Source organism: Xenopus laevis, chromosome 1S (genome assembly GCF_017654675.1).
Source record: "Xenopus laevis strain J_2021 chromosome 1S, Xenopus_laevis_v10.1, whole genome shotgun sequence".
NCBI lineage: Eukaryota > Metazoa > Chordata > Amphibia > Anura > Pipidae > Xenopus > Xenopus laevis.
In genome coordinates, this window is record NC_054372.1 from 89,703,009 (window position 1) to 89,728,488 (window position 25,480).

A 25,480-nucleotide genomic window follows, 5' to 3' on the forward strand; every position below is an offset into this window, starting at 1 on the left:
CAGAACCATGGCAAAATATACACCCGGTTGGCATTTTAAAACTCTTTATTTCATAAATAATAACATTGATAGAGGAAAAAAAGCAGTTTTTGGGAACATCAGGACAAAATTTTGATGTAAAATCTGGAAAAACACTTAAAATCAGGTAAATGCACCCACTGAAATGTATTATAAATTGGTGGGACCACAGATAAATAATGTAAAATGCGGGAAAACTTAAAATCAGGATACTTAAAATCGAAGTTTCACTGTATTTACTCTTAGATGTGGGAAAACCCTAGTGGGCAAAAGTATTGCAATTAAGAAAGTCCCACCACAACAGGAAAATGATACATTAGATAAGGAATGCCATGTTTTTGACAGTGCCTTAAAGGAGAAACAACCCCTTAATAAAAAAAATCCTACATAGACCCCCTCCCTCCTCCCCCCCAGCCTTACTGCCCCCCCCCACCAATGCCCATAACTCTGTGCAGTTGTCGCAAAACAGAAAATTGCGACAACTGCACATGCTCTGCTCCACCGCTCTCATTCTGAAGAGAAGATGGCACCCCAGTGAACTCCTCTGGACAGAATCTGCACTGCGGGGTAAGTAAAGAGTTAGGGGCATTTGCCCATGGGGGCAACTAGGCTGAGGGGGAGGAGGGAAGGGGTCTATGTAGGGTTTGTTTGTTTTTTTTTTATTAAGGGTTTGTTTCTCCTTTAACATCTCCCCTAGAGACTGAGCTAAAAATGTTTCCCAGCAGAATAGGAGCACGTGACGCATCTCAGCTCAGGTAACTTTTGGTCCGGCATCCACCACCAGTAGTAGGACGGTGCATATGGTAAGATAGGCACCCAATCAATCTCCGCCTGGTTTAGGAACTATTCATACATTCAGTGGCAGTACACTAGTTCGCCTGCAGGTGTGCTGTAAAGACACCGGAGATTGGTGGGGACGTGAAATCCGAGAGGAATGCAATGGTACGTCACCGGCATATTGACGTCACGTACGCGGAAGACGGAGCAAGGCCGGAAGCCGCGGCAGGGAACGTAGGAGCAAGAGCCGGGTCCTGTCAGCAGCTGTGACAACCAGTTTGCAAACACACCGGAAGGGTACAGGCCCTCCTCTCTCTCCGTGACATGTCACTGCTGCAGTCCGCATTGGATTTTCTAGCAGGTCCGGGGTCTCTCGGTGGTGCAGGACGGGACCAACATGATTTCGTGGGACAGACGGTTGAGATGGGAGATATGAAGATGCGGGTCAAGCGAGTTATCGCTGAGGGTGAGTAAAAAAAGAGAAAATAATAAAGGAATCCGCTCGGCCTAGTTATACACCTGTCTGGGAGCGGTCAGGGGGTCTTCACCGATTCACCCTGGATAAGTGACGCAACCTCCGCCCTTACAGGTGTTTTTGGGAGTTAAAGAACAATAGAGGAAGATGACTGTGGCGCCTTTGCCACCATCTTTTGCGCTCTTGTTTACTCTCTCAGAGGATTTGGAAATAATTATCCTAACGCCTCACAATCTTCTTGTCTCATTTTGGGGCAGAACTAACTATTTACTTTTTATTCAGTCCTGTGGGATTGTAGAATCGTATTTATCAATGACTGAAAAGTCAGAATTCACCATTTGCTAAATACAATCCTAAAAATCCCATAGGACTGAATAGAAACTGAGTGAATTTCTTTTGTGGTGAACTTTTATCTCACATTTTGATCAATCTGCCCCTTCCTGTTGCGTTTTGCAGTTTTAGGGTAAGTCCACACAGGTCATTTTAGGGAGATTTGGTCGCCTGGCGACTAATCGCATCGTTTTTGCGGCGGCCAATCTTCCCAAACGCCTTCCCTGAATCTGCGCCGGCTAAAATGAAAAACCGCCGGCGCTAATCACACGCGGCGAGCGACACGAGGAAACTTCGAGCAACTTCTCAAAATGAACTTGCGCGTGTGATTAGCGCCGTCGGTTTTTTTTGTTTTTTTTTTCATTTTAGCCGGCGCAGATTCAAGGAATGCGTTTGGAGAGATTGGTCGCCGCAAAAACGAGGCGATTAGTCGCCAGGCTACCAAATCTCCCCAAAACACCCTGTGTGGCCTGACCCTTAGTTGTAAGTTTAAACAATAAGATTTATTTATTTTAAGATGTATCCAAAGACAGCCCAACCTCAGTCTTATTATTTCTGCAAGAAAACTCCACGTGTGTAAGTAAATGATCCAAGGAGGAAAAGTTATCTATCTATTAGAGTCTATGGGTGTCATTTTTCACTTGGTAAAAATTTCACTGATCACTAATGAAGACCATTTGAAAATGCTTAGAATTAGCCATTCTATAACATATTAAACTTAATAACTTAAAGGTGAACCACTCCTTTAACAAGGGTCTGATATCAATTTCATATGAAGTTATATTTTAAAAAAAGTTATTTCTTGTTTTTTTCCAGCTGGGTACCTGTAATATAGAATTCAAGTAACTTCTTAGCAAGTGTCTGATATTTTGTCTACCAATTTCATATGAAGTTATAAGTATAAAAAAGTTATTTATTCCTTTAGTGGTTTCCTGCTAACTATACAAATATTAACCTGGCAATGATCTGACCCAGGCTCTAATGTGGGTAGTAATCTTTAAATTAACACTTAGGGGGCCGATTCACTAACTTCAAGTGAAGGATTCGAAGTTAAAACAACTTCGAATTTCGAAGTTTTTGTTGGGCTACTTCGACCATCGAATGGGCTACTTCGACCTTCGACTACGACTATCGAAGGATTCGAAGTAAAAATCATTCGACCATTAGATAGTTGAAGTACTGTCTCTTTAAAAAAAACTTCGACCCCCTAGTTCGCCATCTAAAAGCTACCTAAGTCAATGTTAGCCTATGGGGAAGGTCCCCATAGGCTTGGCTAACTTTTTTTGATCGAAGGATATTCCTTCGATCGTTGGATTTAAATCCTTCGAATCATTCGATTCAAAGGATTTAATCGTTCGATCAAAGGAATTATCCTTCGATCGAACTATCTGCGCTAAATCCTTCGACTTCGATATTCCAAGTCGAAGGATTTTAGTTCCTAGTCGAATATCGAGGGTTAATTAACCCTAGATATTCGACCCTTAGTGAATCGGCCCCCTAGTGTGATATAGCCACTGATATTCTGAAAAAAATTTAAATGGTCTTCAGCCCACAAGGTATACTGTGCAGATATTTTATAAATTTTATCGTAGAAACAGAGTGAGATTCTCATTTACAAATGTTGAAATGGGGGAATCTGCACAGTATTGGTTGTTTAATAATATTCACATTCTTTCTAGGTGGTTTTGCATTTGTGTATGAAGCCCAAGATTTAGGAAGTGGGAAAGACTATGCACTCAAGGTAAATGAATCTGATGTACTCAGCTTCTCGAATCAATGTATGTTGTGTTCTATTTTTTATAAATACGAACTAGCAAAATGGCCTATTTGGACTGCAGTGATGCTGCCACTTTTAGTATTCTAAGTACTTGAATACATTTCAGCAATTTTTATTTAAAAGGCCTAAAATAATGGCATTAGTTATTATAGTTGTAAAGCCTGAATTGTAGTAAAGGGATGGTATCCGTTATCCAGAAACCTGTTTTCCAGAAAGTTCCAAATTAGGAAAAAGGCCATCTCCCATAGACTCCATTCTATATCAATGATCCAATTTTTTTTAAAATGATTTCCTTATTCTCTGTAATAATAAAACAGTAATTTCTACTTGATCCAAGCTAAGATAGTTAATCCTTATTGGAAACAGAGCCAGCCAATTGAGTTTATTTAATGTTTACAATCTGGTAGACTTAAGGTATGAAGATCCAAATTATGGAAAGATGCGTTCTCCAGAAAGCCCCAGGTCCCAAGAGATTTGGAGCAAGGGATTTTCATTAAATGATTTATTTTTATATGAGTGTAACATATTACGTACCATGTGCAGTGCATGTGCTTTTCTTGCTCAAGTACCAGACAGAATCCCAGATACCTAAAGAAGGGCTTTTCAATCATTAATTAATACAGTGTAAATACACTGTATTAATTAATGTCTTTAAGGCCTCAACTGTAGTCGCAGCACTAAAGACATCTCTGCATACTGGAGGGAATCTGCATTTATTTAAAAACAAAAAAACATTTTTATTTAAATTTTATGAATTGGTAGAAAGAGAAGAAGCTACAAGTGGAAATGGCTGTTTGATTTTTATAGCTCCATTGGAGAACTGCTGTGTTTGAAATTGCAATTATGCCTTAATGTGAAAGTTCAGCAGATCAATGCTTCTGAATGTTGTCTCCATAGTTTCTCATCTTTCTTTTGTGTCCAGCAACCCTGTTCAATATCCATTGGCTATAGTTAATTGTAGGAACTTACAGAATGAGGTAAAATAGGAGGTTGTTTAAAAACAGGGTCTGTCAGATCTTAATTTATATATAATACATAAAAGCCATGAATATCTTGTAAATTATAATCTTATAAATGGTGAGTTCTGATGTCATTTCTGTCACATGACTCACTGACGTGGGTATTATAACAAAGTACCCCCAGTTGTAAAATATGAGGATATTAGAAGTTACCTCGGAATTCCATGACCTGTATAAAAACAGTCAGCCTTGTGTTTTTATATGTTCATGAATCTCTTCAGTAACTTATAATATCCTTATATTTTACAAGAGGGGGTACTTTATTCACTATATATACACAACCTACTCTTATTAAAACTGTTATATCTTTCTTATAACCAACTACTTACTTATTGTAGTTATAAAGCCCCATTTTATCATTGTTTGTTTTTGCCCTTAATAGTAGAATGGCTCTTTTCAGCTGACTGAACACATTCAAAACATACTGTAAATTTAGGTAGTATATTTTGAGGTTTTTTTTTTTTACGCTCAACTGATCTGTAACACAAGTAAAAACTTTACAATCGTTTATTTGTTTATCCTGTGTGGTTTTCATGTGTTTTTTTTATTAACAGTTTGTCATTTCACATTTGCTAATTTCATTTACTGCAAGATCTACTATTTAATGTTTTTATTATAGAGATTGCTGTCCAATGAAGAAGAGAAAAACAAGTCCATTATTCAAGAGATCTGTTTCATGGTATCCTTTAAAAACAAAATTTGTACTTTAAAAGCTTTAATTATTTAGTACTTTATTGCAAAAGTGTAAAATAAATGTTTTTTTCTGGTTTGATCATGGTTGCTTTATCCAATGATTGTCATGCAAGTTTCAAGAGGCTGATGATAGATTGGCTTGTACTGTCAGATTACTCTAGGCTACTGTGAGGATATCCTGCAAATGTGCATTGTTTGTGTATTCTGAGGGTGGACTTGAATAAAAATGTAAGCTTAAATGTGTGCACAGTGTTTCCTTGATAAGATATGTGTAGAAAAAACTATCTGGCCATCCCAACATAGTTCAGTTCTGTTCTGCGGCATCAATTGGAAAAGAAGAATCGGACACAGGCCAAGGGGAATTTCTCCTCCTTACAGAACTGTGTAGTGGTAAGAACCACTATTTCTCTTTGTTCCACAGCTCTTACAACGTATATATTTTGACAGCAAATGCAAAGTAGATATTGATCTAAAATGTCTCCCTTTGTTACTAATGTACACTGCATATTAAAGTAGTATAGTTAATTGGATCTTCTGATCCAATGGCAGAAACTGAAAACGCTAAAACATACTTGCACTGTTATAATAGAAAATAATATTATTTCTGGCCAGTCCTACAACAACCTCTGATGGTTATACCCTGAGAAGAAAGCAAGCAGGAATTCAGTATTCAGAATGGTATGGGTCTCACCATTGTTAATTTAGTGGAAAAGATATTTGAAGATTTGTTATGAGAATACATTAGGTGCACAAGATATCCAACACATTCCTAGTAGAGTAATTTAAAAGCAGGAACTGAAAGTAATGCATTTGGGCATATAAGTTGTTAGTGCAATGAAAGATCTTAAAGGATCTGTTGTCTTTGCTGTAGGATCTGGACAAACAGGACATAGCTAAATATGTATCAATGTAATGAAATCTGTAACTTGGATGCTCAGTGCATTCATCCCAGTTGTGCAGTGGACTCTATGCATAATGACTGCAGGCAGACCATAATGACTGCAGGCAGACCTGCAAAGCACTGAAGTGGACCACTGTCCAACAGACACGCAATAAATGCATGCCACAGTCATGTGTTGCCATGCCATTTTGTGTGAATCAAACCAAACTTTTGCCTTTATTTAATCTCTGGATGCTGCCATTAAATGCATCAGTGTCACGTTAAAACACTTGTTGGCATTAAAGGGGTTTTTAACCTTAGAGTTAACATTTAGTATGAAATTGGTTTCCATTGTTTATTATTTGTGTTTTTTGAGTTATTTAGCTTGTTATTCAGCAGCTCTCTAGTTTGCAGTATCAGCAATTTGGTTGCTAAGGTCTGAATTAACCTAGCAACCACTTCTGGATTTGAATAAGAGACTGGAATATGAATAGGAGAGGGCCTGAATAGAACAATGAATAATAAAACAATAACAATACATTTGTAGTCTTATGGAGCATTTGCCTGTAGCTGGGGTCCCCTCTTTTGAAAGCTGGAAAGAGTCAGGAAAAGAAAGCAAATAATTTAAAAATGATAAAATAGAAATAATGAAGACCCATTGAAAAGTTTCTTAGAATTAGCCATTCTATAACATATTAAAAGTTAACTTGAAGGTAAACCACCCCTTTAAGGAAAACTATACCCCGAACAATGTAGGTCTCTATAAAAACATATTGTATATAACCGCTCATTTGTAAAACCCTGCTTTATGTAAATAAACCATTTTCATAATTTTAATAGTATGGGCCATTGGGTAATCCTAAATAGAAAATTGCCATTTTCAGAAATAAAGGCTGCCCCCTGGGATCCAAAGTTTCACAGTGCCACAAACAAAGTAAACATGCTAGGTTACATGAGCCAATTAACAGTTCTGTCTTTTCCTTCCACACTTCTTCCTGTTACAGTTAGAGCTATGGTATTTCTGGAGAGCGTAGAGACCATCACAAAAAGGGTACTCAAGGGACCCTTTCTTGATGTCAGAGATGACCAGGTCGGATACAAGCCTATAAATAGAAGTGCTGGGTGGGTTAGGGTTGGGTGCGGGTCTGGAGCGGACAGGTTGAAATTTTTTTTCGACTTGCACATCAGTAGTGGACAGAAAAATGTTTTAAAAGTGATACTGACACTGTCCTGTTAAAATCTGAAGCATGTTCACCATTGCTTAAAACTGTTCTGGTTGATCTGCACTTGCAAAATAAAATCTAAAATTACTTATACACTGCCTCCCCTTAATAGATATCTTTTACAAACAGAATAACTAACAAATACTCGTCCCCATAAACTGTAACTCTACAAGATGGTTACTAGCTACATTGTAGAGTACCAAGTATACAGAAATGTTAAAAATAGACTTAGTTTTACTAATTTTTTTGTCTGCAAAATACTTTGGTGGTTCTTATTACATTTTAATTTGTTTTGTTTCAGGTCAGCTTGTGGAATTCCTAAATAAGGCTGAATGTAAAGGTCCACTGTCCTGCGACACAGTTCTGAAAATTTTTTACCAAACATGCCGGGCAGTTCAGCATATGCATAACCAAAAACCACCAATAATCCATAGAGACCTCAAGGTAAAAGAATAATTACATTTGTATTTTCTTTTTTGCTGAAATTGTTTACTACAGAGTTATGTGCCCAAGTGCAACCATGTGATCAACCAACAGGCCAGATTGTTTTTAGCACAAAGCTAACCAAAGTATTCAAATTGCTGCCTGAGATGAAATAATGGTTGAATATTAAAGTGATATGGACACCTCCTTTTTCCAGTGCAACCAGCTATCCCCAACCTGCAGGCAGCATTAACTTTGCCACTTCATCCTTTGCATACCGAGTTGTTTAACTGATTACTTTTTAGCTTTGTGCCACTGGAAATCATATACAAAGCTTTATGGGCACAGAATGTGTGTTGTAAAGATGCACTCATATCATTTCCGCCCTGCCGTATATGGGTGCTTTTAATAGAAACATCAGTTTTTCCCTCTCATTCCTGTAACACCTTTCTGAGCTGCATGTCTAATTCATAATTCGCAGGTATTACCAGCATGTGGTTATTTAAATTTCTCCACTTTAGCTACTGTTTACTTTGCAAAAGAAAAGTGCATGCTGCTCCTGTTTGAATGTCTACTTTGTTTAATTCATTCATAACCTTTTACACACTTTCACATAATTTTTTGCAGTTTCAACTTGTTGGTTGAATCAGACATTTTCTTTACAACATTAAAATTTTTGGGGGTTATTCGTCAAAATCTGAATGCTAAAAAGAATCTGGCTTTCTGGAAGAAAGCCCGAAAAAATCAAGCGAGTCAGGGAAAACAATTTAAAAAAAAAATTGTATGATTTGGGTTTTCGCTCGATTTTATCCAATGAAATTTAACTTTTTATTTTAATAATAGATGAAGTCAAATTGTGGATTCTAGTTTGGTCGGACTATTTTTTTATTATATAATCAGAAAAATTCAGATTTTGATAAATAACCCCCGAGGTGGCCATGCTTCTACCCTCCCGTGGAAATTTACACATAGCATAGTAAAGATTTTGTGGAACACCGCACATTAAATATTGCAGCATGTCTATGCAAATAAATATGAATATAATAATGAAAGTACAATTTTAAAATGTGTGGTCTATTACAAAAAGTTATATCTATACATTCTTCCTTTCAAAGAATAATTTCATTGTCGGTATAAAGTTTCCTGTGTATAAACTACTGCTTAATGCACGCATGACAGCTAGTGCTTGAACTGTTTGCTTAACTGTTGCATTGATGATTCTGATTGTATTTTTTCCTTAGGTAGAAAACTTACTTGTTAGTAATCAAGGCACTGTTAAATTATGCGATTTTGGCAGTTCAACTACTATTGCCCATTATCCCGATTATAATTGGACGGCCCAACAGAGAGCAATAGTTGAAGATGAAGTAAGTTTAATTTATTTATTTTGTCGGTTTGTCATGGAGATGTAAATTTTGATTTTGCCACTTAAAGGAAAACTATACCCCCAAATAATTACTTAAGCAGAAATACTTAAAGGGATACTGTCATGGGAAAAATTTTTTTTTTCAAAATGAATCTGTTAATAGTGCTGCTCCAGCAGTATTCTGCACTGAAATCCATTTCTCAAAAGAGCAAACAGATTTTTTTATATTCAATTTTGAAATCTGACATGGGGCTAGACATATTGTCAATTTCCCAGCTGCCCCAAGTCATGTGACTTGTGCTCTGATAAACTTCAATCACTCTTTACTGCTGTACTGCAAGTTGGAGTGATATCACCCCCCTACCTTTTTCCCCCCAGTAGCCAAACAAAAGAACAATGGGAAGGTAACCAGATAACAGCTCCCTAACAAAAGATAACAGCTGCCTGGTAGATCTAAGAACAACACTCAATAGTAAAAACCCATGTCCCACTGAGACACATTCAGTTACATTGAGAAGGAAAAACAGCAGCCTGCCAGAAAGCATTTCTCTCCTGAAGTGCAGGTACACGTCACATGACTTGGGGCAGCTGGGAAATTGACAATGTCTAGCCCCATGTCAGATTTCAAAATTAAATATAAACAAATCTGTTTGCTCTTTTGAGAAATGGATTTCAGTGCAGAATTCTGCTTTAACAGCACTATTAACTGATTCATTTTGAAAAAATTTTTTTCCCATGACAGTATCCCTTTAACTAAAGAAAGAAGTGTGGAAGTCAAGATCCCAGGAGGCGCCCCTTATTTTTTAAAACGGCAATTTTCTATTTAGGATTACCTAATGGCACATACTACTAAAAAAAAAGTATTATTATGAAAATGGGTTATTTACATGAAGCAGGGTTTTACATATGAGCTGTTTTATGCAATATATTTTGAGACCTACACTGTTTGGGGGTATAGTTTTCCTTTAATTTTTTTTTTCTTTCTCCTGTTTATACAAACAGTAACACCAAAAAATATGTTTTAAAGGAATGACAATATACTATACTTTTGCCCAGCATTGGTAAAACGTGTGTGTCTGCTTGAGAAGAATCTCCTTGTATACTACAGAGTTTAACTGTTATCTGCTGTGTATCCTGTGCCTTTTCTCCTTTTTCAGCTTTGAATGGCTGCCCCTGTAGCTACAGAGCAGCTTGTTTATATGACTATAGCTATGTTTCTGAAGCAAATACACCAGTTTTACCAGTGCAGCACAACAATTTTTTGGTGTTCCTTAAATGAGAGGCCTTTGTTGCTGGGGGACATAATTTAATATCCTGAAGACAATGAAATGTTATACTGTTGATTGGACAAGAAAATTATACTGCTATTCAAGTTTGGCTTAGTCTTTAATATGTTTTGTATATTTTTTCATAATGTTTTATCTAAATTTTTGTCTTTTGTTCTTATATAGGTTACAAGAAATACAACTCCAATGTATAGAACCCCAGAAATAATAGACCTATATTCTAACTTTCCCATTGGAGAGAAGCAAGATATATGGGTGAGTAGTGGGTCATTTATTTCTTGTTTTATGATTTCAGAATAGTAGTCTATAAGTTGTAACACTGTACTAGACTGTACTGGCTTTTGCATACTGTCAGATGACCAACATTACAAATTAGGGACAAACTTTATTACACAGCATGTTTCAGATTATCAGATCACTAAAGTTCCTTGTACCTGTAGAGAAAACTAAAGTGTATTAACATTTTTTTACCTCCATATGGGCAGGAGTTTAACCTCCACTGGCTTCATCCCCTTGAACATGTAGTGTTATGTCTGTACTGAAAACATTCTTCCTGAGTTGTTTATGCTTGTCATGGACATTTAAGGGACAAGGAAAGGGTTAATTACATGGAAAGGGTGCTAGTATGTTAGGCACCCACCCAGTGATAATAATGAGAACTAAACCCTAAAAATAAATGGCTAGACATGCTTTATTTTATATACTGCACCAGCCTAAAGGTTCAGAATCTCTGTCTCTATAGTAGTAATGATCCAGGACTTCAAACTTTTCACACGAGTTTCCCATCTTGGATGTAGTTAGGAGTTTCGATGAAATGCACATGCTCAGTGTGCTCTGAGCAGCTGTTGAGAAGTTAAAGCTTAGGGGTGTCACAAATCATTAATTTCTGATGCCAGTTGTGCTAGTTTCTGAGATCCATGTTTCATGTATTATTTACTAATCAAACTCAGCATCATATTGTGACATTCATATATTATATATATATATATATATTTATATATATATATATATATATATATATATATATATATATATATATATATATATATATATATATATATATATATATATAAAAATATGGGGCAACAGGGTCATCTCTGGAGGTACAGAGCTACCCCGCTAAAGAGCTGTGGTTCCCCATGGCTGATAAGAAGCCCAAAACATAATGTTTAATATTTTTCTACCCTACTTCTTTAGTTAAGTTTTATTTTTTCTTTAACTTGAACCCTAGGCCAGTCCTCCTCTTTGCTAAAAATCACTCCATTCCTGGGTACTATTTTGTTAAGTGTTCAGCTGCCATGTTGTCTCTTCTCCCAGAGATCCCCTGCTGCTGCCATGGGCATTGCCACTTATTTCAAGATATTATTGAAGTAAAAGCCATTGTATGACACTGCATTTGTATGCTATGTTATAACTGCCACATATGTAAGTAATCTGAAGTAGTTACTGTGCATGTTAGAAATAAGCAAGAAATACAAAGACATTTCACAAGATGCAGTTTCACTTTCAGAGCACTCTGATTTATACTCTACGATGGCAGTATATATGGCCAGTATTTCACAGGCTTTAAGAGATGCTCTGTAGCTGGGGTCCCCAACCTTTTTAACCTGTGCGCCACATTCAAATGTAAAAAGAGTTGTGAAGCAACACAAGCATGAGCACTCCCTGGGAGTATCACACAAGGGATGTGGGTGGGTATTTGGTAGTCACTATGTGGACTAGCAGCTTTCAGGAGGCTCTGTTTGCCAGTACACCTGTTTTTGCATGCAGCCAAAAGTTGCCTCCAAGTCTGGAATTCAAAAATAAGCAACTGCTTTAAGGCCACTGAGAGCAACATCCAAGGGGTTTGTGAGCAACATGTTGCTTGCAAGCCACTGGTTGGGGGATCACTGCTCAGGAGCATAGTATTTGGAATTGTAATTAAACTTTGTAGTGAATTGTCTCCAGTTATTCTTAAAGCCAACTTCAATTACAGTAAAAAACGAATTCTTAAGTTCCATTCCATTAAATGCATTATTTCAAAAGAAGTTAAGCAAGTACTCTAAAAAAAGGTAAATGTTTTATTTTCTATTTGCAGGCACTTGGCTGTATATTGTACTTACTGTGCTTTAAACAGCATCCCTTTGAAGATGGAGCTAAACTTCGCATAGTGAATGGAAAATTTTCAATTCCACAAAATGATACCAAATACCCTGTGTTTCATGGCCTTATTAGTAAGTTAATGTGTTAATTCTAGTCTGCACTTAACAAGGAACATTTAATTAGTCAAACTGGTTACACGAAGGCCTAAAAGTCTTAAAGGGGAACTCCAGCTTCCAAACCAAAATTTCGTATAGAGGCCCACATAGCACAGAAGCCTCTGATATACCCATCACAGTTACCTGTTTCTTCAAAAAGTATGAATGAATGCCATTTTCTATGCTGAAATCCAGCTGTTTAACAGTTCTTCTCTTTCTGCATCATTTGAAATCCTAGCATGGGAGAAGGGACTAAACACTGATGTTATAAACTGTACAAAAACATCTCCACAGCTTGCAGACGGCATGCAGGAACTACATAACCCATTGCACTGTGATGTTCCTTTCCCTATTGAAATCACGTGTGCAGGGAATTGTGGGGTTTGCAGGATGCAGTCTATAGACAGATGGCTGCTGATACAAAGTAACGGTAGTCAGCCAGCTCAGCAAAGTAGTCAGAAGTAGGGGCTAGGCTTAGGGAACTGTCAGAAACCATTAAAATCATGAAAAGTCTGCATATTTTTTTAAATGATGTATATTGCAAAGTCAGTTAAATTCATGTTTACTTTTTGCAAAAAGCTTGTTATATTTTTGTGGAGTTCCCCTTAAGTAATTATTTCTTCCGATGTTTTAAATAGATATGATTGTAAATATGCGAGTTCTAAATGTTTTCTCCAGTGGTGTAACTATAGGTAAAGCAGATCCTTAGCCTCATGGGTGGCCTACCACACACACAGTTGCTTTAGAATTGCATTTTATTGGGAAATAAACCTTAGAGAAACATATTCTGAGGGTGAAACCTTATTTCATTCAGTCTCAATGGGCAAATTGCTTATGTAGCCCCAAATTAAATTCTGTAAATAAAGGGGCCAAAATGGCAGTCTGTACTTTACAAAAAAAAGTATCTATTAAAGTTTAAATCTTTTTTTCTTTACTATTGTTTGCCCTTAGATTCCATGATAAAGGTCAATCCAGAGGAAAGGCTATCTATTGCAGAAGTTGTTGGTCAGCTGCAAGAAATTGCTGCAGCTAGGAATGTCAACCCTAAATCTCCTATTACTGAGGTAAAACTTTTTATTTGTTTTAAATTCATCCACCCTCTCCGGATGTCGTACCTCAACAACACCTTGAAGGTTATAATATCAATATTTTTCTTTCTCATGCTATTTTTTAATTTTGTTTCATGTGTTTGATTTTGAAATTATTGCTTTATTTGATGTTATTAATTTATCCAAACGTTTGTCCATATTTTTTGATTCTCAAAAATCAATTAGCATTTGTCTTTCCCATCATGGAGTATAAAACCTGTTTGTAGATAGTTGAATCAACTTCAAAAAGACCAATCTAACCTAGGATATCACTTGTAATATATCTTATTGTATAAAAATGATTATGAAATAGCAAGGTGCCCAATATGGATGAACTCCACTTGTTTACCATTAAAGTAAAAATATACCCTTTTTTAACATGAGCTCCTTCAGCTGGGTTTGTAATAAAAAAAATTAAAATTCAGACTTAACTTAATTTCACAGATTGAAAGGAAGCCATTATAGTCTGTCCTTGTGCTCACTGGGACCGCTCCCCCACTCCTTAGGGTCAAAGTGTAATGAAACCCCTCATCTTGTTCCATTGGGAACTTTTGAATTCTGAGACTTGATATTTTTCTGCTTTCCAAAGTTGTGTGAACAATCTTTTGTGAGAAGCAGAGGGATTTCAAGTCCCATTGTTCAAATAAATTATCTAATAGCAACTGTATGTATAACTCTTTAATAAAAATCAAACCGACCCAAAATTTGTAACCTCCACTTGCAAAATGACTGAAGATTTTCATTCATCCAGGTCATGGTATATCTAGTATAGGTAAATCTAACAACAACTGGACTTGCTGAGTAATCAATGAAGACTTTCACTACTCATCCGAGCAGCTTCTTCACATTGGATAATCCTATCACAGTAACTACGTAGAATCAAAACCTCTGTGAATTTCTTCAGATGTCACCTTTTTGAAGAGTTACAATGTGCCATTGTGATTGAATTACTGGAAGAGTTTATATGCCAAAAACTTCCCACACCAGTCATTTGAAATGAAGAAGCTGCTCGGATGAGTAGTGAAACGTCTTCATTGATTACTCAGCAAGTCCAGTTGTTGTTAGATTTACCTATACTAGATACTCCACTTGCGAAAACATGGCGCTTTTCTGTGGAATCATGTTTGTCTGTGTAAAATTTTTTTTTAAAAAAATTAGGTACTTTTTCTGTACTTTGTCTACAACTGAATGAGCTCAAAAAAAATATGAGGTGGTATATTTTAGTTATGTGCTGGTTGACCTGAAACCCATGGTGAACTGATGTTTGGGCTCTGGTTGGAATTAGGGTGACCATTGTGGGTTGGGTGCAGGTCAGACTGGAGAAGTACGCTCTTCTTTTGTTCCCGACCATTCCCTGTATTTTAACCAGAGGTGAGTGAACAGATGCGGGTACAGGTTGGGTGTAGGTCCTACAATGGCAATATTTTGCAGGGTTAGGGCCAGGTGCGGGTTAAAGTTTTTGCGGTTTATGGTCTGTGTGGGTTGACATTTTCCTGACCTGCACATCACTGTTCTATTTCTCCATTTAACTATAAAACTGTGGGATCATGAATTCACTTAGGGCAAATATGTGTTATTAGTAAACCGTTAAAAGTTAAATTACCCACCTTAGCTTGTTTTAGCTAATGTTTGTGCATTTCAAGACATTCAAGGTAATGGTAATTACATGCTGCCTTTGAGTCTTCTAAATGCCACTTTAGTGTAAATATTCCTTCATCTATCATGTGCTGTGATGGAAAAATGTACACTGATTTACTAAAAAGTTGCTGAATATTTATTTACCAATACAAAAAGTAACAAAAAATTACAAATACTTGTCTAAAACAACTGGACATTTCTGACTCATCTTGAAAAGTTTTCAAAAGAACCGAAGAAGCTGCTTGGATGAGTGGTGAAACGGTCTCAAGAAAACTGAAATGTCCAATTACTTGAGATGTAATTCTACTAGATACTTTATATCATGGACACATGCAAATAGTCATAGTTATCATTACAATGTTTTTGTCTTAGCTGTTGGAGCAAAATGGTGGTTATGGGAATACCGTGATACAAAGGTCATCTGCTCCACAAAACTCCAAGCCTCTAGCACCTTCTGGTATGTATTTGATTTTCTAGCAAATGCCTTTTAAACTAACACTGTAACACTAGCAGCAACTACTACTATCATAATAAAATAACATTCAGACACATGAGCCTTTCTTTGCAGGATTAAAACAATTAAAAATAATTTTAAAAAGTGTTTTTCCAACTGTGCCGTTATAAGGAATCACTTTTGCAAATCTGGTGTGACCAAAGTTAACTTGCTCTTTACACATGGAGGTTACAAGAAAAAAAGCACTTCTGACATACTGGACTGCAACACTGAATTTGTTTGATTGGTCAGTAAGAAAAATAGGTGGTACAAAATGTGGGTGTTTTATCCATTTACTGAAAGCAGAAGCTCAATGCTTAATTGGAAGAACATGTCTAACTTCCTGAGTTTCAGCCTTTCATAAATGCACTGATATCCCCATTTTTGTACCTGCTATCTCGTATGCTGGTACACCAGATTTCTCTGGTGTTCCAGTGGGTGCATGTGGCATACTTTATGTGCTCTGTGTAAACAAATCCTTCTCTGTTTCCCATTTAAAGGAACAGTAACACCTACAACTGAAAGTGTATCAAAGTAATTAAAATATAATATAATCTTGCACTGCAAGTTGTGTGTTTGCTTCAGAAAGACTACAATAGTTTGTATAAACAAGCAGCTGCGTAGCGATGGGGGCAGCCATTCAAGCTGGAAAAAGGACACGGGTTACAGATAAAACACCATTGTAAACTGTAAATAATTAAAATATTTTCTTTAATTAAAACAGTGGGCAAAAAGTATGTGTAGCGCAAGTCTTGTTTGTTGAGCTCAAGGTATGATAGATTGTTCTTTCAGTATATAGGGATGTTAGCTTCTTATTTTTATGATGATTTTTTTCTTTTGTTCACTTAGGCCTGACACTTACTGATGACGATCAGACATCTGGGGGTTTCTTTGACATCCTAAAAGGAGGAACTGAACGGTTCTTAAGTAACATTAAGGATACATCTTCAAAAGTTATCCAGTCTGTGACCAAGTAAGAGACATTGTACCATTGTGAATAAAATTGTAATTTTATTTTCTTTCTATTTGATAATTCTTGAAAAGAAAGTTTAGGTTGCAACTATATATATCATATAAACACAGTTGCTCAACTTATTATGGTGCTTAACAGCAAATGGAGAAAAACATAATCTATGTAACATGATATTGCAAGCGGCAAAACAAGATCTTAATCTGTTATCCTCAAGTATTTATCAAAATCAAATAAAAATCAATATCATTTTGCATAATACTTGTCAAAATAAGTATGTCTTATCTACAGCCTATAGTTGTTGATAACCTGCAACTCTCGGTTACAGCGTTGTTAAATCAAAGGGAACTGCTTTATAAATATAAAAATATTAACATTTGCAATCTCCCATAAGGTTTGGGAGTAGAAATTGAAAACGCATACACCTGAAACTGAAATCCGTTGCTTCCTGTTAATATTTACTTATCCTTCCTTAATTTTTAGTTATGCAAAAGGAGATTTGGATTTATCATACATAACATCAAGGATTGCTGGTATGTGTAGTTTTAATTAATCCTTTCAGTTTAAAAATAAGGGTTCATTTTCCTGATCATGTGTTTTATTTTTTTTTACTAGTTATGTCATTTCCAGCAGAAGGAGTGGAATCTGCCATAAAAAATAATATTGAGGATGTGCGACTATTTTTGGACTCAAAACATCCAGGACATTATGCAGTATATAACCTGTGTTTGAGGAAATATAGGCCTTCAAAATTTCATAACAGGGTTAGTGTACTTGCACTGAAAGCCATACTCTTTTGTGTGTCTTTGATAACATGTGTAGGTATATGTGCCATATAGATAAGGTTTGGATTCAGTACCACCACCATTTGTTTATTATTATTTATTTTTTTTATTCAAGTTTTATCTATTAATTTGAAATTCAGCAGACTCTGTGTTCAAGTTGTTTCTTTCACGTTTTTATACAATCACTTCCGAGTTGAAATTTAAAAGAAAATTTGAGTCATTAATATAAAGGATACGTTCATGATTTTTGAATTATTTTTGAATTCGACAAAAATGCGAAAGTTAGGTTTTTGATTAATTGCCCATTATTTACTATCGGCTTCATTTCTCCCTTCATTGATTTGCTTTAACAGATAGCAATTTGGCATAGTATAGCACTTGTGGTCATTAATCTTAGACAAATGTCTGTTCGTTTAAATATAATATCTATGTTTCTATATGTGAAGTGCAGAATTTCAAATTTCTGGATTGTTTACTGTTGATTCTAGGAGGCAGAAGTGTCTTAAAGGAACAGTAACACCAAGATATAAAAGCATTTAAAGTAATTGAACTATAATGCACTTTTGCCCTGCATTGGTATAGTATAAATGTACCCATGGGGGCAGCCATTTAGACTGAAGAAGGAGAAAAGGCACAGATAACAGACATGCTCTGTGATGGAATGCAATGATATTCTGCAGAATGCTCTGTTATCTGCTGCATAACCCGATCTTTGAATGGCTGCCCCCATGGCTACACAGCAGCTTGTTTATATAAACCAGTTTTACCGATGCAGGGCAACAGTACATGATATTACTTTAAAACACTTTCATTTTTTATGTTACCGTTCCATTAAAGTTTCATCCTAGCTATGAGTGTAGTGTCATACTAAAGATTGTTTTCAATCAATGATGATCTTTCACCAATTTGGATTCTTTCATTGTATGTTCAGTGTATAGTCTGAATAATGATAATTGCCAGCCTCATCTAATGGTTTTGAAAATTTAAAACCAGAGTGTTTTTCCATTTTCTGTCTCCACTGTCTCTTTGTATTCGATCCTCAGATGAACAAGATGGCCATGTACACATTTACATGGGACATTCCATGAATCTATATTCAATACATCTGCAAGCTTTCCTGTATTCAATGAAGTACAGATTGGATTCTTTTTTGTGTGCAATACTGTCTTGCTGTCTGCCCTTTTTCTGCACTTTCTGTATCCATCTTGTATATTTGTCTGTTCTTATTCAGAGTAGGGCTATGTTTTGTGTTTAACGATCCTTTGAAAATGGTACATTATTACTGTCTAATTTAAGAATAATGATGAATTAATATTGGTTGTATAGTTATATATGAATAATCAAAAACTAGTTTTATGTCATGCACAGTGAAATGCATTCCTTTTTTTTAATCTGAGAAAGGATGATGTCTATATATTAATAATGTAAATACCTAGGTTTCGGAATGTGGCTGGGCTGGAAGACGTGCTCCAAATCTTATAAATCTTTACAGCATGTGCAAAAATATGCATTTGTGGTTGAAACAAGATCCGAAGAATGTCTGCATTGTCCACTGCATAGTAAGTTAACTTGAAAACCTATTTTATTACACTGTCAATGACTTTGGGCTACAAATAGGCAAATCACTACTGTTATTTATAAATCCACAATAACCCGACTTGCTTAATTTTTCTGGGACTTCTTTAACTTCTCAGATGGTAAATATGCCTCTCTTACTATGTTATATTTTCCTCCTTTTCCTTATATAGACCATAATCTAAGTTTTGTAACTATGTATATATGTTATATATATATCTTAAATTCTCTAATTAATTTACCTAGTTTAGTGGTATGATACACAAGGTATTGTCCGCTATCCAAATTAGAGGTGATCTTATAATGGCTCCTACTGTTTGGTATCCAAGCAATAAACATGCAGGATATACAGACATATACTTTTACTGGCCTTAGGCATCTTTCAGGCCGATACTCTAAGCAATCAAACTGCAGGAAGTGAAGAAAAGCTCTAGCTGTTTTTTACTTCTTCATATGCCACATCTGAAAGATACGGTGATTAAGCAAATAACATTTTCCCACATGTCCAAGCAACAGACTTATATCCGTGGTTTAAAGATGTTGGACGGGATCCGGTCCAGAAGTAGGACTAGGGCTAAGCAGAAAAAGAGAGATTTCTCTTGCCTAGATTGGGGGACACAGGCACCATGGGGATGAAGATCCTGTTGCTTGGAGGATGGACACTAAACGGTTAACAAGCTCCTCCTCCTGCACTGGTTCTCATACCCTGCCTACTTCCTTTACCCTCCGTTTTACTTTAGTGTCCTCAGAAGGAGGACGGATGCTACTGGCTGGGAGCAGTGGTGCCGATTTATTCATGTGCCATGCCAGCAGTGGGGGCCTGAGTTCACTTTCCTGAGCCCCCCACCAGCCGAATAATGTTGTGCCCTGATTGCCTTCCCGCTCCACAGAGGTCTGCAGGCAGAGGCTCCCTCAACACCCTGGGGCTGCTGGTTCCCGCTCTACGGAGGCTGCACCAGCAGCCCAGAACGGGGTACGCACCAAAAATAGGGCAGGAAGGCTGGCACCGAAAGGGGTAAGTGCTTACCATCCCCTTTTCACCTCCTTATACCTTCCCACTTCCACAGACAGTGTAGGCCCCTACCTGCAGGTTACGCGCATTCCCCAGTAGGAGCAGAGTCGGGTAGGATAGCGCTCTTACCTGCTCTGGCTCTAAGCAGCATTAGACACACAGAGCGGACCGTCCTCGTGTCGGCCCTCTTCTTCCCGCGCCTGTTGTTCCGGCCGCCATCTTGGAAGAGGGCGTCGTCTGATGCACTCTCTGCGGCGGCCATTTTCCTTGGGGGCATACTGCGCGATTGCGTTCCCTGCCCTTACCGACACACGCGTCACTTCCGGCCGCCATCTTGGGACACGAGCTGGAACGGCGCACTCGCTCCCTCTACCTTACTGCGGCGGTACTGCAGAGCAACCAGAGTAAGTACTCTCTGTTGTACTTCCCTCGGCAGTCTTAGTTATTACTGACACTAAGCATGTCACTTTCACCCATGCAGTGTAGCTTGTAGTACTGGTAATATACCTGCTCCTAGCTTACCCAGTGCAACCCTACAGCCCGGCTCAGCGATAGCTTCGGCTTCTCAGGCGAGCTTGGATTCTGAATTGGTGCGTGTACTCTCCCTCTCACTGGCTGGACTACAGAACCTAGCCAGGATTCCAGAGACTTTGGACAAGGTTTTGGAACACCTCTCTAATCAGCCACAAAGGATGAGCGCACAGGCAACTGCTTCTAAGCGGTTTCATTCCCCGACACCTGAGTCACCTGAAGAGGAAGAGTCAGGGGAAGAGGGGCAAGTGTTGTCCGGGGAGGAGTCGGGGCGATTTCATTCGCCTGCGTCCAGGGTTTCCCTGCTTAAGTAGTTTGCCATCCAGTTGTCTACTCCAGGTATGTAGACTGCCGATATTGCTGAAAAGAAGTCTTCTGCCCAGTGTAGAATTCTATTCCCACTGCCAGGGCTGCCTGACTGTGTGCCCCCACGGTGATCTATGCAGGCCACCGCTGTGACATTGTCGGACTGTATCCTTACTGTCTTGCCATTTAGGAGTGCCGTCTAATGTCTTGGCGAGTACAGAATCGCTCTTAGCTCTAGGATGTTGATTGGGAGGCTCTTTTCCTCTTGATTCTATCGTCCCTGAATCGAAAGTTGGTCTAGTACTCTGCCCCAACCTCTCTTGCTGGCATCTGTTGTTATTACTGTCCATGAATGGTTTGGTAATGGTCTCCCTGACCTCAACCTGGGTGACTGGAGGCACCAGTCCAGAGAATTCTTGACCTGGGTTGGAATTATGACAAGTCTGTCAAGGTTTTTGCAATCCCTCTTGTCGCAGTATAAGGTGTTGTAGGGATCTGGTGTTTAGCTGACGTATGGAATAGCTGGAAACGCCGGCATCAACGTTCCTGGGGTCTGCATGCCCGTTCGGAGAGGCGCCGAGGAGGCTTCCTTGATGGTTGAAATCCTATTCTGCAAGGTGTCAATCTTGCCCTCTGGAAGAAAGGTTCTTTCCCTTTGAGAGTACAGCCTCAGCCCTAAGTATTCCGTGGTCTGTGATGGGATCAAGCTGGACTTCTTGAAGTTGATCAGCCACCCCAATCCTTTCAGTGTCTGGAATACCTGATCAGTGTGGTCGGTAGCTGACTGAAGGGACTGTGCTTTTACTAGCAGATCGTCTAAATATGGGATGACCTTTAGTCTGAGTAACGATAATGCTGCTGCCATTACCTTGAAGACGTGTGGCGCTGAAGAGAGGCCGAATGGGAGTGCCATAAATTGCCAATGTCTATTGGCTACGCAGATTCTCAGGAATCTGGTGATTTGGATGGATAGGGATGTGAAGATAAACGTCCAATATGGCTATTGCTGTCATGTACTCTTCCTTTTCTAGACGTGAGAACTGACTTTACTATCTTGAAGTGGGATTTTTTGGCTCAATGATTGCGAGCTTTTAGAGCCAATACTGGCCTGTAGGAGCTGTAATTTTTGGGAACAATGAATGAGTTTGAATAGAAACCTCTTCTTTCCTCCTGTTGTGGAACAGGCTGTATGACGCAAGGAATGCAGATTGTTTTGGATTGCACTGTGGAGTCTGAATATGAAAAATCTGTGGGGAGGATCCCTGTGACACTATTTGGAGGACCCACTGGTCCGTTGTCTATTAGTACCACACCTTCTGAAAGGCTCTTAGGCGGCCGCCCACAGACAGCCCTCCAGGGGTGGGCATGCCTTCATGCTGAAGCGTGCTTTTCCTGGGATGGCTTGGTTGATCCCCTTACGGAGGAGCAAGTGGCTCCCTGTTTGTGATGGCACCGTGTTCAAGAGTTCATGGATGACTTGATTCTGTGGCCTCGTCCTCTGTCCCTGACAAAAGTGACGAAAAAAGTGTCTCTGCTTGAGGATAGGTCTCTTGGGTTTGTTCTGCGGGAGCTATGTGCTCTTACCATTCGTGGCCTGGGAGATTACTTTGTCGAGTTCCGTCCCTAAGAGCTGCTTGCCCTGGAAAGGTATGCTTACTAGTGATCTCTAGGAGATGAGGTCCGCCGACCATGTTTTTAGCCATAGAAACCTGCGGGTTGCTATGGATTGTGCTAATGACCTGGCGACCAATTTTGCCACATTCAATGCCGCATCGCAGATAAAGGCCCGTGGCATTGGCAATCTGCGAAAGTAGTCGATCAGTCTAGTGGTCTTCCAAGTTGAGGAAGTCCATTGCTTTGGACACCCATGCAAAAGCGAATATTGGTCTGAAGGCTGTTCTGGAGGCTGTAAAAATTGCCTTGCAGTTGGGGCTGCATGAGTTGCAAAGCGATCAGTGCTTGGGGTAGGGCCATTGCCTTGGGTGGTGACTATTGTGTTTGACTCAGCACTGGTTGGGATGGTCACCTGACATACAATTAAAAAAGCGAATATTGGTTTTGTATCAAAGCATGTTATTTTTTTTATTTTTTTTAAAGGATGGAAGAGCCGCATCAGCAGTTGTGTTGTGTTCCTTTCTTTGTTTCTGCCGTCTGTTTACCACTGCTGAAGCTGCAGTTTATATGTTCAGCATGAAACGCTGCCCTCCTGGTATATGGCCTTCTCACAAAAGGTATCTAAATTTACATTTATTTCACATACAGAGAATATCAAAATGTTATCCTCATTACTTTTTACTAAGTATAAAATATAGTGGAAACTTGCTTTAAACCACTTGTGTTTACACAGTGTTATTGCTCATAATTCACATATCAGTTGTTTGTGAGTTGCTCAACCTTAATTTTTATTCCCTGGCTGCAACCTGTACACCCATACTGTAAGCCATGGAGTTAATTTATTTGTCAGCACAACAAAAGAGAACGATGGACAAGTGTGTGCACCTGTCTCTGCACACTTGATGCTTATATCTGTGTGCAGTGACATTTAATTTCATACATGACACTGCATACTGAAAAGGATAGTTCTTTGCTGTTATGAATGTCTTAGACAGGGGTTCCACACAGAAATGGAGTGCTCAAACCTTGTGCACAATCCTTTTGGATCAGGTGCTCAGCAGTGATTATCCCAACCTGCCTCGGGTCAAGGGAATACTAGGCATTATCCTGTAACTGCAGCACTCTGATGATTATTCCATATTGTAATTTTATTGGCTCATTAGCTTATGTAGACATGGCAACGTTTCGGGCCTCACAGGGCTCATTTTTGTCTACATGAGCTAATGAGTCAAAATTACAATATGGAGTAATCATCAGAGTGCTGCAGTTACTGGATAATGCTTAGACAGTTAGGGGTGCATTAATTTGTGTTGGAAATTACATTGTTATTTAGTCTGTTGTACATGCTTGTTTCTTGCTCCAGGTACATAGAGTACATGTGTGACATGATGGCAGAAGAGCCAATCATTCCTCATAGTAAGCCTATCACTATTAGGGCTATAACCATGACACCAGTACCTCTATTTAGCAAACAACGCAATGGTTGCAAACCCTTTTGTGAAGTTTATGTGGGGGATGAAAGAGTAGCAACAACATCTCAAGAATATGATAAAATGAGGTGAGTACAAAATACAACTTTTTTCTTTACATAACTTCCATGTTGAGTGTTGAAGTTTTATGTAGTTTTTCTGTTTTACATCTGGCTGCTTTAGAATATTTTCCAATGCTACACACATGTTGTGCACTGATTTTTAAACTGCACACAAGAGAACATATTTTCACAAATGAAATTCATAAATTCTCATTCTCCCTGTCAAGGGTAACAGTCATTCTTAAGCCCCATTTTTCTGCAATATATTAAGAAGTGTAAGTGTATTAAGTTGATTAGGACACTGCCTCTATGGATTTATATGCTTCCCTATGTGTTTCTGGGTTTCTTCTGGTTACCCCAGTCTCCCCCACACAACCCAAAATTATACTGATTAGTAAATTAGTTATTTTGTTGTGTGTGGTTTATACATAAAGGTTAATATTAATTAATACTAATACTAGGTTAATACAGGAAAAGCAGTGCTCTTTAAATGAATAAGTATATTGGCAAGGTCTCTCTAAATATATATCGGTTGAAACAGGACATATGTAAAACACTGTTTCATGCAATTTAAGCCTTTTCATGAAAAGTTTATTTTATAGGAGGTGCCAATGGATAATGCAATATTATCTTTTTAGGCATTACTTCAATCCCTAAGGCACTGTGGTCCCACACAACCTGCATGCATGGTTTATCAACTGATGATTGTTCAGAGCTCTGGTTTTTAACTCTGACACTTCTTCCTGTTGAACCAGAGTTATTTCCTGTCCATGATTGAGCATGCAGAGCATTGTAAAATGGTGGCTCAAGATAGATGTAAAAGGGCAATATTTACTGATATGTATATGCCATTTTAAAAAGATTCTAAGATAGTCTCACTTAGTAGGATATAAATTATCTGTTAAGCACAGAACATAAACGTCTCTAAGTTCTAAAGGATTGGTATAAATTAATGTGTTCTTTCTTTATGTTGTTTTCAGAGAATTTAAAAATGAAGATTGCAAAGCTGAAATTCCATTAAACATCACTGTGCAAGGAGATGTCCTGATTATTATCTATCATGCCAGGTCTACACTTGGTGGCAGATTGCAAGCAAAGGTATTTTTGTTTTGATGGTTTCTTTGTTTATTTTATTGTTTCTTCGACTGTTGTTTTTTTCAATGTGTATACTGACATAGATACACTTTACCATAACATTTTAGGCTATGGGCACACAGGCTGAAGGCTCAGCTACATTCAGCCTGCGTTTTTTTGCAGGCTGAGAGAAGCGTAGCTGCTCTCTGCCCCTGCTCCGTTGATTTGAATCCGATGAATCTGCGTGTGTACACACCCAGCAGAGCTGAAGCTGTGGTCAGCCAAAATACGTAAGAGGATGGATCTCTGGGCTGTCCTCAAAATCACTCTGTTGTGTGTGTGCGCAAACAGGCTGATCA

The 25,480-nt window shown here is 38.2% G+C and overlaps 1 protein-coding gene across 2 annotated transcripts in view; it reads left to right on the plus strand.

Annotated features, from left to right (window-relative positions):
* Positions 1-455: 455 nt before the first annotated feature.
* The window catches only part of gak.S (cyclin G associated kinase S homeolog), a 42,287-nt gene continuing 17,262 nt past the window's right edge, over positions 456-25,480 (plus strand). The window contains exons 1-18 of one of the 2 annotated variants that reach the window (XM_018243596.2): positions 456-585; positions 716-1,261; positions 3,280-3,341; positions 5,016-5,075; positions 5,365-5,479; positions 7,494-7,636; positions 8,857-8,982; positions 10,433-10,522; positions 12,345-12,480; positions 13,456-13,568; positions 15,603-15,687; positions 16,573-16,696; positions 17,177-17,226; positions 17,309-17,457; positions 18,915-19,037; positions 23,000-23,133; positions 23,880-24,074; positions 25,028-25,145. In XM_018243596.2, coding sequence (XP_018099085.1) covers positions 1,120-1,261; positions 3,280-3,341; positions 5,016-5,075; positions 5,365-5,479; positions 7,494-7,636; positions 8,857-8,982; positions 10,433-10,522; positions 12,345-12,480; positions 13,456-13,568; positions 15,603-15,687; positions 16,573-16,696; positions 17,177-17,226; positions 17,309-17,457; positions 18,915-19,037; positions 23,000-23,133; positions 23,880-24,074; positions 25,028-25,145 — 1,965 coding nt within the window. In that variant the 5' untranslated portion in view covers positions 456-585; positions 716-1,119. The remainder of the gene's footprint in view (positions 586-715; positions 1,262-3,279; positions 3,342-5,015; positions 5,076-5,364; positions 5,480-7,493; positions 7,637-8,856; positions 8,983-10,432; positions 10,523-12,344; positions 12,481-13,455; positions 13,569-15,602; positions 15,688-16,572; positions 16,697-17,176; positions 17,227-17,308; positions 17,458-18,914; positions 19,038-22,999; positions 23,134-23,879; positions 24,075-25,027; positions 25,146-25,480) is intronic. The other variant, XM_018243595.2, reaches the window with a different exon arrangement.